Source organism: Rhipicephalus sanguineus, chromosome 10 (assembly GCF_013339695.2).
Source record: "Rhipicephalus sanguineus isolate Rsan-2018 chromosome 10, BIME_Rsan_1.4, whole genome shotgun sequence".
Taxonomy (NCBI): Eukaryota; Metazoa; Arthropoda; class Arachnida; order Ixodida; family Ixodidae; genus Rhipicephalus; species Rhipicephalus sanguineus.
In genome coordinates this window covers 30,470,691-30,485,052 of record NC_051185.1, presented here as the reverse complement: position 1 = coordinate 30,485,052, position 14,362 = coordinate 30,470,691, and the positions used below count along the sequence as shown (strand labels likewise).

At 44.8% G+C, this 14,362-nt stretch overlaps 1 protein-coding gene across 1 annotated transcript in view; it reads right to left on the bottom strand.

The window, feature by feature from the left end:
• Positions 1–14,362, bottom strand: part of LOC119407327 (uncharacterized) — a 132,740-nt gene that overhangs the window by 61,010 nt on the left and 57,368 nt on the right. The window contains exons 2-3 of the mRNA XM_037674242.2: positions 12,440–12,504; positions 3,916–3,996 (exon numbers count right to left, since the gene is read on the bottom strand). Coding sequence (XP_037530170.1) covers positions 3,916–3,996; positions 12,440–12,504 — 146 coding nt within the window. The remainder of the gene's footprint in view (positions 1–3,915; positions 3,997–12,439; positions 12,505–14,362) is intronic.

The window sequence follows — 14,362 nt, the reverse complement described above, 5'->3', positions numbered from 1 at the left end:
GAAAGTATAGAAGAGAAGAAGAAAATTCACAAACAGGTCGAGCCAAAGACGGCGTACTTTAATATAAATTTACAAGCCGCTGAGGTGGGCAAGAAAGGCGACAATTCCATTACTTTTTTTTTTCTCATTCCTTTTTTTTTGGTGGTTAATCTACACAAAGGTCTATTCCGTCCCTTGCCTGCGGTTATCACATTGCTTGCTGTTCTTGCTTTCTTTTGTTTTTGTTTGTTTGTTGTTCTTGTTATTTTTACTTTCAGTGTATACAAACACATGAACCGGACGGCTTCCGGTTTTGTCCACCAACGTAGCATACTAGCATTGACGGGGAAGAAAAGCCTTGGCGAGTATTCCGCAGACTTTCAACTTCTTTGCTTCCTGTGTTTAGCCAAATACTAATAGGGGTGTGCGAATATTCGAGTTTAGAATTCGAATCGAATAGTACCTAATCGAATAATTCGATTCGACTTTGGAATAGCTTTGCTAGTATTCGAAGTTTCGAATAATTCGACAGGTCGAATATGTAAAACGCCACGAAGGCCAATGGTGCAGCTTGGTTAGGGTGGGGTGGCCAAAACTAACGCTAACATCCTTACAGTAGGCCCTTCGTTAAAACTTTCACTGACATCTCCTGGTTCAAAAGCGAGCGCATGCTGATCTTAAAGGAGATTATGTCATTTCCGCATGTAGAAAAACACATGAGAAAACTTTCAAGCCCTTCACAACTTCGTTCGAGAAACGAAGGCACGGTCTTCTTGCGTAGTTTGGTCGCGTATGCCGCAAGCGCCGTAAAACGTCCTTTTGGCCTGCGAAACCCTCGGTCATTGGCTTTGCATGTACAAATTTGTTCACGCTGGGTAGTCGCCACTGCCGCACCGAACCGCTCGTTCAGACACTTCCATCGTTTCGACGCGCAGGTAAAACGCTGCTGTGAACGGGAGCCCGAAGATTTTTGGGCCCGGAGCACCCACGGCGATGAAACACGTTACCGTTGTCAGATGAACCGTATTGTGCGACCATGGGGAAAGAACATTAGATACCATACCCCCGTCTGTTAGTCGTTAGGAGGTTTGGAGTGGCGCTGCTGACTAATGGAGGCTCTTCGATCAACATGCTTGCACGCCCATAAAAACTGAAACAAAAGCCACACCCGAACAAGTGCGTAATAAAACTGCGAGCACGCCGTAGCGTCCTGATTTTTGCTTTGTCCTGCCGTAACTGGTGGTACACATTTTGTCTAAATATGCTATTCGATTCGATAATTTTGACCACTCTTCGGCACTATTCGAATTCGATTCGAGATGAAATATCACTATTCGCACAACCCTACCAAATATCTAAGATAAATATTCTTCTAAGCTATACGGAAGATTATAAGCGGTACTCTTTAATTGCATGCGCTCTCCTTTTATCCTAAAACGTAAAAAAGAGACTTTCCTTACTTTTAGACAACTTAAATACACGCTCTCCGCTACACTGTTAGAGAATGATAAATGAAGTGACCGGACGTTTCTTGGGGCCGAACGCTATCTGCTACTATCGAAATCGCAAAACCGTTAAAACTGTCTATACGCTATAGCTTCCAGTGGATCGCTGATTGTGTATTAAAAAATAGACCGAGCACGTAGACTAAAAACAGCAGTTGTCTAAAAACAGTGGCTGCTGTCTAGCCATCGGCCGCTGCGGCGGCGCGCCTGTCGCGTTTGCTGCCCATTGTGGTACAGTGGTGTACTGGCGACGGAATAAAAGCCTTCTGCAGGACAACACGTAAAGCCGACGCGGAGAATTGCATATATCAGAAAAAATTCTGGCTTTACGAAAATTTGATCCCAAACATGCGTTTCACGGCGCACCCTTGACCCGCTGCCCCGCTCAAGATGCTGACGAACGCTGGATAGAAGACGCAATACCGATGCCGCATGGAAACAGGAAAGACCGCAGTTTACAATGTAACCCTTTGCTTACGCATTCCTCAGTGAACACCAAGAGTAGATTAGGCACCCGTCATCTCCGCTGGTCAACCGCCAATAAGCAGCACACCAACACCGGAGCAGTGTGAGGCCGCGCTGTCCTGCCCAAAGCCTGAAGAACAGCTCAAGCTGATCGACAGAGCTCGCAAGATGGCAAAGGCCACAAATACCCTTGACTGTGGGCTCCACCTTCGCCGGGAGAATTCCATTGCCAGAATAAAGTTGTTCATTCATTCCACCTTCACCGAGTGGAATAGTCTCGAGTTTTAACAGCGAAGGCACTTTCAGTCGACCCTTCGCCAACGCCGGTGTAGCGCTGGTCACGTGGCCTTGAAGTGTGGCGAAAATGAGGTTCGGTAGGAAGGGGCGGAGGGCTGCACCATTTCGAAAGAGGCCTGGGGACAAGGGTGCAAGGCAGTGCCTTGCCGAGAGAGGCGAGAGTGAAGCTTGGTGGAAAGGGGGAACCAATGGGAGGCGCACCAAGAAGGGCGAGGGTGAGCCTCGGCGGAAAGCCCGTCAGGACCCAGCTGTTTGCGAGCAGTAGGTCATTGGGAGCCTCTCGGTAGAGCATAAAGAAGGGTGTCGGTTTTACGAGAGTTCGCTCTTTCGGAATTGTCGAGACTGCCCGTACTCACGAGGAAAAATCCGCCCGACATAGGCAATAGAAAGGCAACAGCCGGACGAAGAGGGGCATAAGATTCGCTATTTCGACGGTTTTCACGGAGTGCAGCACGTTGTATTTTGTTTGCTTTTTTAAGGATATCCGTCAGATAAACGACGGGCTCCACCTGCAGTTGTCTTCCGTATGCGTTGTGACCCCATATATTCCTCTTGACACGGCCATTCAACAGCGCTTTTTTCGCAGCCATGCAGTGGCCATTCCGCGAGACGGTCCACACATGCATTCTGTTCAAAATAGCCATTTCGACCCTTTCCCTCTCTTGATCCTGTCCCCACGAGGTTGACTCCCCCGCATCCGTCCCCGGCTGGACGACGTCGACGAAGTGCGGGAAAATAAACTTTTCTTTCACTTTTATTTTTCTTTTTTCGATGGCGCGATTTATGACGCGTTATGCGCGTAGCGTGTCTGTGAGAAAAAGTGCAAGAAAATCATTTCCCTCGGGAAGCCGAGAAATGTAGCGAAACTTTCTGCATTCCGCAAACTCTATAAATCTGGGCACCTCGTATTTATTTATTTATTTATTTATTTATTTATTTATTTATTTATTTATTTATTTATTTATTTATTTATTTATTTATTTATTTATTTATTGTGCAATATGTCATTTTTCTCACTCTCTCTCTCTCTCTCTCTCTCTTTCATTTCATCTTATTTTGGTTAGCCTTTTTAAAGTCGCCATGAAAACAGCTCTTGAAACGTTATGCAGGAGCTAGGAGCTGTAATATCATGCGTCATCACTTAGAGTGCCAATGTTGCTCGTTTTCTTTTGTGTTCTTTCTTTTAATATCAACATTTTGTTTCTTTGTCACTTTCAAGCTTTGAAAGTCACTCTAATGATTTGTTTATTTTCCCTGCAAATGCGACGTTTCCACGTGTGCTAAATATAATGACACAGCCTTCAAAAATGACTGGCTGACCTTGGAACAAAAGTAGTCAGACTAGATAAAGTTGAATTATGGGGAAGGCGACGACGGAAAATGGTATCAAGAGCATAGGTATCAATCAATCAATCAACCAATCAATCAATCAATCAATCAATCAATCAATCAATCAATCAATCAAATCTGTAAAGGCGTTTATTGCACGCTGGCGTGAGGGTCGAGCAACGACTCAATACACTGATTCCATATACGAGCGGCGTCCACGAGCAGTGCACGGTAGAGACAGACCCACTTGGAAGCACTTGAGAGGGTGCCCCACTGTAGCGTTACCCTTCGCTACAAATCAATCAGTCAATCAATCAAATAACCAATCAATCGGTCTTACCTTGCAGGAGGTTGTACTCCGACTGGCTCAGTGTCGCCGGCCGTTTCAGGGCGGCTTGCGTCGCGTCCTCCTCGCTGCATTCTGCACACGTCACAAGAAAAAAACAAGATTAAGAGCATTAACAACGAGTAATCTCGATATTTGATGCATGCTTAGGCAAACGAACTAAGCTATTAGGGGAAAAAAATGTCAATAGAGAGATAGAGAAAGAGATGTAGGCAAGAAAGGTAATCTAGGAGTTAAACCAAAGTGGTATATATATAAGGTTTGCTACCCTTAGTATAGAGATGGAAAAAAGGAGAATAATGGAGAGGGGAGGGGAGAGGGTTTGCGCCTTCGCAGTGAGGGTGGTCACGCCGCACACCACCGGATTGGACTCGGCCATAAGCTGCTTCGCATCTAAAAGATATACTGAGAAAACGAAAGGACCGAGACAACCAGAGAGTCCAAGCACATGGACGAAATGAAAAGCAATGCCACTGGCAAACATATTCAACATAAGCCAAATAGGAAAGTGCAATGCTCTTGGGATAAATGTCTTCTCGCATAAGTAAAAAAAATGTACATAAAACGTTATCAACACTTCGTTGTTCTTCCTCGTTCAGCTCACGTGCAATCATGAAGACCTAATAAGCTGCTGAAAGTTAACCAGACGCAAGACGTCGCCTGCATGCATGAATATAAAAAAAAAGAAAATATTACAGCTATTTTGTTCATACACGTATCTCTATCTGTATGAAGGCGTACTAGCATGATGTGAAGAATTCTGACGCTTCTCGTGTATTTCTAACACATGAGTATTTTTCTCGGCAAATATAAATTCAAACTTTAATACGCAGGCCAACCGTGGAACAGGCTATTAGTCACGGAGCAAACGTTTCCGCTAGAGGACTTGTCTCCTTCGGAGAGCAATACCTCTCGTCGAAACGTTACTTCCAGCAACATTCCCTGATCAGCAACGTCTTATTAAGGCGAAAGCCTTAACTCGGTCGACCAATAAATAAATCAATTAATAAATCAATCAGTTAACTTTATTTCCTTTGAAAAGGAGCAGTACGGGACAACAGAAGCTCATCAAACGCGAAAACTGACCGTCGGCGTCGACGGCGTCAACATGAGTGATGCAAAAAATCATCACCACAAGATGACGTCACCCTACGACGTCACAGGTAGCCACACACAATTCGTGACGACATCATGGCATCACGCGATGACGTCACAATGTGACATCACGTGATGATGCCATCACAAGACGTCAATGATTGGCCAAAAGTGGGCCGATCCCGGAGGCACTGCAAAACAACGTGAAGTGCAGAAAGCTCCCAATGCCTCCGATCTCGGAGGCAGTGCAAAGCCACGGTGGGTGCAGAAAGCTTTGGGGTGGGAATCAATACAACCGAATCTCAAGACAAAGAAGATGGCTTTCGCCTTCGAGTCGTCTTAGGCAAGTGAATAAGAGCGTTAACCGTGCGAGTTTTTTACTACAATATCTGCATCTTCCCTTGAACTTCTGTTGTGCGCGGAGACCGATACGCAGGGAAGCCTAGGCCAAGTACGTAGCCTTAACCGAATCTCGAAAGTTCGGTGTACCCCCAATAGTTCCTTGCGTCTTTCTGGCGTAGAAGCATAGAGTACCAAATGCAACCAAGGTGCACCTGTGAGGTGTATGAGATAATTCATCGCTATGTGCAGTACGTCATATCGATCAGCCCGTCAGACTCACTTGCCCGCTAGGTCCGCTAATTCGAGCTGCTTCCACGTGGCGCCGAACTATCGGCTCTCATAAAAACGCGTCGCTCGAGACATTCCAGCACCGACTTGACGTAGAAAATGGATCATCTTCCCTAAACTTAGTTCCCGTGGAGAGTTCTTGGGTCTATAGTAGTTCCTTTACCCCTTTTTCTCCTTTCTTGCGCCTCGCGAGTGCTTTGTTCTCCCTAATACTTTTCTCGCACATTAGATAAGCTCATAAACTGAAAGAAAGGGGACCGGCGGCGACTTGGAAGGGAGTCAGGACAGATATTCATATTCCTGAATTCCCGAAAAATCTATAAAGGTATAAAGAAAATTGAAGCAGCCTCAGTCACAGATGAAGAAAGTCGCGGGAAAGAAAACATACCCAGACAAGCTGCGGTTAGACCACTACAACAGGGCCTAGGCTCCTTTGCTAGCTTACGCTGGAATCCGCAGCAACATCAAACGAAGTTGGCACACGTGGGAAGCTGATGCATTATGGCGTGGCGCCGGAAAAGAAAGAAAAAAAAAAGAAACCTCACTGCGCCACACATTTGCCGAAGAAGGATCGAAGGCATAAGCCATTCGGTGAGACTTTTGCCTTCGATTCGTGCACTTTAAATGTTACCGCGCAATTTAAATCACACGAAAGCCAATTTTTTTAATTTATGTATTCAGACGGACGCAGCAAAGATGAAGTGATCGCGCCCCTCGATCTACGAGGCGCGCGGGCGGTCATGTGACCTTCTGTGCGTCTTCACGTCGACGCTGGCTTCTCCCTCAGGGTCAGTTTCGCATGAGATGAATAAGGCTTTTGACATAATATGAACAACCTGACATATCGTACTCCTGTTGAAGAAAACATCGGGAGTTTTTAAAGACCTATTTACATTACCGGCAAAGAAATCGTAGTTGATATTGACAGCCGGAATAACAAAAGAGTCACAGAAGCTCTTCAGTCACTTAACACCCTTTGAAAGCGACAACACCTCCTGTTTGTGTATGACGACTATTTCGACGTCCGTATTATTCCGACGTACATGCCTCTTGACAATATCGCATGACATTATCATGACGCCATCGCGTGACGTCTTCACGTCCTGAAGTGTGTTTTCTTAACCAAACATTCTATGACTTTATAGGGTCATGACTCCACGACTTTTATAAAATATCAAAAAGTTTACAAAGAGTCATACGCCTTTGCAACACCGTGAAGTCCGCAGACTAGCGAAAAGAGTGTTCGTACATAGTTCATGAACATTTATCCGATGACCTACTATGTGAAACAAAAAGCAGAAGAGATGCATGTATGTAGAGTCGATAGAAACAGCGCGAGAACATATACAGTCATGTTTAAAGCAAAAGCTTTTTAAGCACCCGAAAAACGGGGACAGAAGAACTAAGAATTTGACAGGACAGCGCTTTTCATTGAACAGATTAACATATAAAAGCAATACAGAACCAATGTTAAAGTTCAAATGTTAATCTGTACAATAAAAATTCAGTTGTGAGTTAAGCGCTGTCCTATCAAATTCTGTGTTCTTCTGTCCCCTTTTTTCGTGCGCTTAAAAAGATTTCGCTTTAAACATTATTGCCCACCAACTAGCCCATCTCGCCATCTTGTTGAAACATCTACAGGGTCTCTATAGATAATTTGCAAGGACATTTTAATGATTACAGACATGGTCAAGCTTTCCGAGAAAAAGAAAATAAATTTTAGCGAAGGATCCTCTTTCGTCACCAGCTTGTCCACTCTCCAGAAAAGTTGCCACGCTTAAGAAAAGAATGCTTCTGTACAAAGATTCTGGTCAAACTTTGAAGCTTACCGGATGTGTGTAGAAAGCCTGCAGCAACTCGGGGCCCCGCCTACGGGATTTCTATAGAACGTTCGAACGAGCTTTTACGAGGTTCTAGACGTCACATTGCTTTCCGAAAAAAAAAAGAAAAATTTTTTACCGAAGAATCCGTCGTCTCTTCTTTCCAATCCTTCACTTTTCATTTCTCCTGGCTATCGTATATCGATTCTCTTGTGCCTTCTTTTTAGCTTTCATTTTATCGTCCTGCGATTCTTTCCCATTCGTGGCATTTTTTTATCTCCTCGAGACCTCTTCTACACATCTTCACCGAGCGCCGTGCAAATAGACGAGCTGAAAAGGTCACTCGGGGAAAAAAAGAAAGCGGGAGGCCCGTCTCGCCACTGGCTGACGTCACTGGCTGACGTCATTCGGCGCGTTTAACGTACTTTGTCATTGTTATTCGCGGGGCTGCTACTGTTGAAGTTTCTCATAGAATTCGAAAGGAACACAGAGCGAGACGGCGATGTATTTGGGGATTCAGCTGGGAGCTGGCGGAACAATGGGAAGCAATACACGCAGAGAAAACGCTTTTGAGACGCTCGCGCGGAGCTTAGAATATTACGCAAGGGAACGAATTGGCCACAACTGTGCAATTGCGATGAAAAGTAACGATGCTGTCTTGGCAACGAGAAAAATCCTGCCCTGTGTTACCCTGTCCCACCCTGCTCTGTCGTAAACAAAAAAGGTGATAACCTCAGTCACTGGATAAAAATTGAATTAGAACAATGTTGCTACGCAATTACAGGATAAACAACGTTAAGTATAATAACTGCTGCAGTTTTACCTCACAAAACCACGATATGGTTATGAGTGCAACGTTATGATTATGAGGGCGACGTGATTATGCAAAGGCAACTTGAAACATGACGAAGTCGAAGCTACACTTTTTCCAATACGCGTGCGATATTTTAGCATTCAGCGACAGCGGCGACTGTTTAACATTCACTCTGCCGACATTGGCGTGCGTGTACTAGACACCTAGCCCTGGGAGTATTAGCCAGCGCCCCTCATGGCCATGCCTGCAGATGCAGGTGCGGAAGCCGCATCTTCAAAACTGTAAGCATGCTGTGATTTAACACTAACTGTGGTAGCTTGCCTACCATTCCTCTTTAGATGCGAAGTATCTTATGGCGGAGTTCAACCGGTGGTGGTGGTGGTGTGCGGCGTGACCACCCTTACTGCGCATGCGCATACCTTCTCCCATACCCCTCACCACTTTCCCTCTCCCCTTTCCCCTCTCTACTTTCCCTCTCCCCTTTCCCCTTTCCACTCTTCCTCTGAAACGCGGGCTAGACATGCCGAAATTCTCTCCTGCGCAACGCCGCGATGAGCACCAGCGCATGCGCGTCCCCTCCCCCTCTCTCTCCTCTCCTACGCTGCCCCCCTCTCGCATACCTGCCGACTGCGTTCCCCGCTTGCCCTGTGAGAATTAACGGCCAGGCTAGAGGGAAGACAAGACGCGCGTAGCGTTCCTCTTCGCGTTCCACGACGCGAGGTCGGTAGCATGCCCAAAGAACGCCAACGGAACGCGATCGTGCAAGTGCATCAGCTTCGCATCGCATCATGGTCCCCTGTAGCGGGAAATGGTGTAATTTTTTAATTATTGATATAATATAACGTGATATTGGCGCACAAATAAGGCGTCAGTCACTCCTTAGCTCTTGAAGGGGTCGAGCATATGCCACTCATGGTTTAAGGATTATATATACAGGTAAAACAGCGTTCTCACAGTAACTCCAGAACACAACAAATACGTGGCACATGAAATATACTGCATAAATAACACCATGACACTATCATAAGTACCCAAAAATACAAATAATGTCCCCCGTGAGAAGTTCTGTAGTCAGCCATTGCCACATACATAATTTAGATGAATTACCACGTATAGACATAATATTTAAGACAATATAGTCAGCAGTCACATACATATACACTGCGACGTTAAAAGAAAACAAATATTAGATGCATTCATAACCATCAAGAATGTTGCTGTCGTCAAGAGAAGTTTTTAATGAGTTTGAAGCGCACTCCTGCAAGAGAATTTTTGGCCAAGGGCCCTAAAGCTTCCTTAGACTGAGAGGCCCACGGCCTAATATCATTGGTGCTAATTTAAGGTAGATATTTTGGAAGTTCGCAGCTTCGCAGCTACGTATCAGCTACCGAATGCAGCCCGGTTGTGCACGCCGAAATTACGTCACGCAAGAAGTCTTTCTGTATTCTTTATTCTTTATTCACGAGGATATTACGATCAAGGCGTATGAAGACTAAAAGAACGTCAAATAACCTCTTGTAACTGGGCTTCACATCGAAAACAACTAACAGCAAAGCCCCTGCAAACGCGTCACCCATCACATAGTGGTGGCAATCTTAGGATAGGTCTGTCTTCAGTTCAGACTTTCGTAATAACATAATAATCGTTGGGTTTTTAAAGTCCCAAAACCACGATATGATTATGAGAGACGCCGTAGTGGAGGTCTCCGGAGATTTTGACCACCTGGGGTTCTTTAACATGCACCTAAATCTAGGTACACGGGCCTAAATCATTTTTGCCTCCATCGAAAATGCGGCTGCCGCGGCCGGGATTCGATCCCGCGACCTGCGGGTTAGCAGTCGAGCACCATAACCACTAGACCACCGCAGCGGGCAGTTCAGACTTCCGTGGAAGTTTCAAGCGATAATCAACATGCCAGGGATTCAAGTCGCGAGGATCTTCGAACACAGCACCAATCCTCGAAATCACACAAAACGCACCATGTGCTTTGATTCTGTGAAATGTTTGAATTGTAACGAAACGAGCCGCGAGGTATAAAATAGTCTTAATGGCGGCGATCCTTGAGTCGGCTTCAGTTTACACAGAGCCCCGGATGAAAAGATCGCCGTCTGAGAGATTTTTTTTTTTATGCGGTATACATTTATGCGGCATATAAGATTCAAGTCGAAATATTTGGCTTCCAAATTTGATGCCGCTTCTGATTTGCATATCACAGCGTGACTCGCGCATATATATATATATATATATTTTTTTTTTCTTTCATTCATTCTAAGGCCTCCGCGAGCTGTGTTTCTTTCCTTTTTGTTTTTGTTTTTTGTTTGTTTATGAGCTGATTTTTGGCAACGTCATCAAAGTGAACGCCGGCAGTCATGCGTTATGCATTTAGCCGGCGCCCTTAACGTCCCGTAAGTTCGTTTCGGATCGAGGCGTACAGACTAGCAAAAATAAATTCACAATAAATTCAAAACTGCGTGTTAGCGTTTCCGATTACACCAGCCGTACATCGACGACTAAACACGGCTTTTATGCGCGCATGCGCGAGTAATGCGTTATGGCTACGCGCTATCCTAAAAAGCGCGCACTCATCTGATGAAAACGAAATTACGCTGAAAGAACGAAAATGCTCGCGAGGCGATTACATAGGCAGTACGATTTGCAGCGGCCTCGAAAACTTTTGCGAACACAGACATTACAAGACACACGCTTATTTGCAATGCGACTAAAACTATTAATGTTATTCGGGAGCAGACGCAAGCCCATGCTATTTACAACAGTCTACCATATCATTCGTTTCAGTAATAACGTAACTATCGAGTTGTTTCATGCGCCAGAACCACGATATGCTTGTGAGGCGTGCCGTAGTGTGGGGAACGCCGGATCAATTTTCATCACCTGTGGTTTTCTTTAGCGTACACCTAAATATAAGTACAAGGGTATTTTTCGCTTTTTGTCCCCCAAGGCAAATGGGCCGGGAATCGAACCCGCGCCCTCGAGCTTAGCAGTGCGACATCGCACCTAATAAACTACCACGACGAGTACATAGGTCTCAGTGTCTGTGTGAGATGAGAATAATTTTTATGCGCTGGGGAATACTGAGACAAGCAGTAACCCTATGCGGAGAACAGCACAAACGATGTACTACTGGATGTGTCATACGGTACGCTAAGTTTTGGTATGAAATTTAAATAGATAACATCTGCTTTTGAAAGTCTTGTCTAACTTCTTCAGTTTCATGATGAACAGTCGTGTAAATGTATATTAGGTCAACCCATAAGGACTAAGATAATGCATTACATTATCTGCACATACTATTAAAGCTTTCTTTTAAGCGAAGCTTCTACGAGTTACAGATTTCGGTGGAGGCAGCGGGGTTGGCGGCGGCATAGTTCGCGAAAAACCCGGCGCCAGGCGAGTGTGCAGAAATGCCGGTGCACACGAATAAGGCCCGCTAAGGTAAGCCGGTCACATGCGCATTTTGTATGCTCCGTTTCCGAATAATTGATGTTCTCTCACTCGTGGGCTCGTCAGCGATAAGCTGCCTCTGATATAGCAATCTGATGTTTTATCGAGGTCACTCATCATTTCTGTCGCCCCATTGCATTGTTGCCTCTCATTGTCGAGTTTCATTGATTCACGCATGGCCGTCGTTGTTGCCTGCTCATTGAATCGTTGGTCCTATTTCTCATAAAGCAAAGTTATTGGAAACTTAAGATGGACAATATCGTCTTCACTTTCCGGTTATCATTTACACATCTCTCCTTCTCTCTCTCTTTCGCTCTCTTATCGTAATGCCTTGGACAAGCTTAGCTCGTTCAAAACAAGGAATGCAACTTTCGACGCGCTCAGCAAAGCACTGCCATAGTGAAGCATTGCACAACGAAGTTGGTGACAACTCAAAATGCCAACTCATTGCCAGAGCGAAGTTAGTGGCAACCAAAATTGCCAACTCATTGCCAGAGCGAAGCATTGCTACTTTGGACGAGCTCAGCTTCGTGCACACTCTGGCAATGCTTCACTCTGACAATGCTACAAGTGGCAAGGCTCAGTTCATCGGCTTTGAACGAGCTGAGCTCATCTAAAGCGCTGAAGACTGTACGCATTGGTTCACTGTTAAACATGCAGTGCCCGGAGACAAAAGGGGAGAACGATGAACACTCACCGACAACTTTCACGTGGACCACGCCGTCGGCGTCGGTCTCGAGAACCACCGTGGAACCCGGTTGCTGCATTGTAAGAAAAAAAAAAAAGAACATCAAAATATATTAGCACGGAATTGCACGTTAAACAAAACGCAATGTCAGCATTGAATAAAAGGCGATGATTCTAACTCTATACTTCAACCTGTTGATACATGTCAAGTATTTTGCTGCATTTATAAGAGCGGCTCTATTTAGCCTTTAAAGCATAGACTTCAGACTAGGCTACATATCTGGAAACTGGCTACAAAAAGACCAGAAGTTATCTCACGTAATAAATTGTAAGTGGCGTTCTCATCAATTATGTTGTTATAGCACATAATTTATGCTGACAGCACATACAATACAGCACCAGCTGTTTGAGCAATTTCTCTGAGTTTACAAGGAGTTATAACGTAAGCACAATGGAAACCTTCCGTTCATGCTGATTTTTTGTTCACGCTTATGTACGCTAATTAAAAAGAAAAAAAAACACAAAAGAGATGCTTTTATATAACAAAGTATGATCATCGCTGAAGTTTTACGCGCCAAAACCAGGATATGATTGAGCCATACGATTGAGTGGGGTACTCTAGCAGGGGCGAAGCCAGAACTTTATTTTATTTTGGGGGGGGGGGGGGGGGGGGGCGTTCAACTACAGTTTATGTATGTTCGAACGTGAGTATGTGCGTGTATATGTAGACGCTCGTCCACACCTAAAATTAACCCTTCATTAGTATTCAAGCCCTTCTAGAAGCTAATGTTTAATACATATTTCGGAAATTTGTTATTATTGTGTTTATCGACACAGTTGGCAGTCAAATAGCGAGCATTTCCCTCGTCATGTAGAACAAACGTTCCAGCTTTGCCGTCTTGAATACTAATGAGGTATTCACCTTCTTAGATGCGGTCGACCCTGTACATATGCAAAACTGAAAAGTCTCGGGGGGGGGGGGGGGGGGGCATCGACAGATTTCTTATTACGGACATGACATGGAAGGACAGCTTTGCGTTGAAAATTTTCAGTGACCACCGCAAAATAAGAAAAAAAATTCGTTATACTGAAGGTTCAGCCTCACAGTCCGCCGCGAACACCTAGCTATTTCAGTGCGTTTCAAAGAAGCAGGCGGCGTTTACCCACTCGCGACAAAGTACACAACATTACCTAATGAATGCGGCCGATGATAAACATTTGCAGGAAACAAAACACAAGCTTCGTGAATAAGTTCCGCATTCAAATCACACGTGCAACAAGGACGAGACGGGAAAGTGAAATCTGGAGCCGCCGCTTCCTGAAGTGAGGAGGGGTGAGGGGGGGGGGGGATTTGGAAGATTTTAAGAGCCTTCGTCGGCATAAGCCACGCCAGGAGCCGATTCGCGCGAACCAGCAAAAAGCGCGTTGACTAAACATCACCAACCTCAGCAGGTGAAAACGTGTTGCCTTCCATTTCAGTTAGTAATAAAAAAAACATAATAAAAATAAAGACCGCAGGCAAAGCGTCACCGATCGGTAGCAAACATGAAAGCCCTTTTAGACGAGCGCTCGCGCCGTCAACATCGAGCGCATATTTACGTACGGCTATGAAAGAGCTATTTGTATAATCTGAAGGTCTCAAGAATAAGGTTTGATTTTTTTGTTCTTGCGATAATGAGCTTATATTTCCTGCTTTTACGAATTTGTTAAGCCCTTTCGTTCTCAAAGAAGCGTATCGACATTTTAAAACTTTTGACTCAGCTACGGCCCACTGATGTGCACGATATAGAATACATTTAGGAAAACTTGCGTCGAACTGACATAACAGGGATGCGATTTAAACGCAGAATTTGAGAATGCTTGTTGTATAATTTCCTTCCACTCATAGTAAACATTCAGCTACGAAAAGAAACGTTCATCAAACCAAATTGGC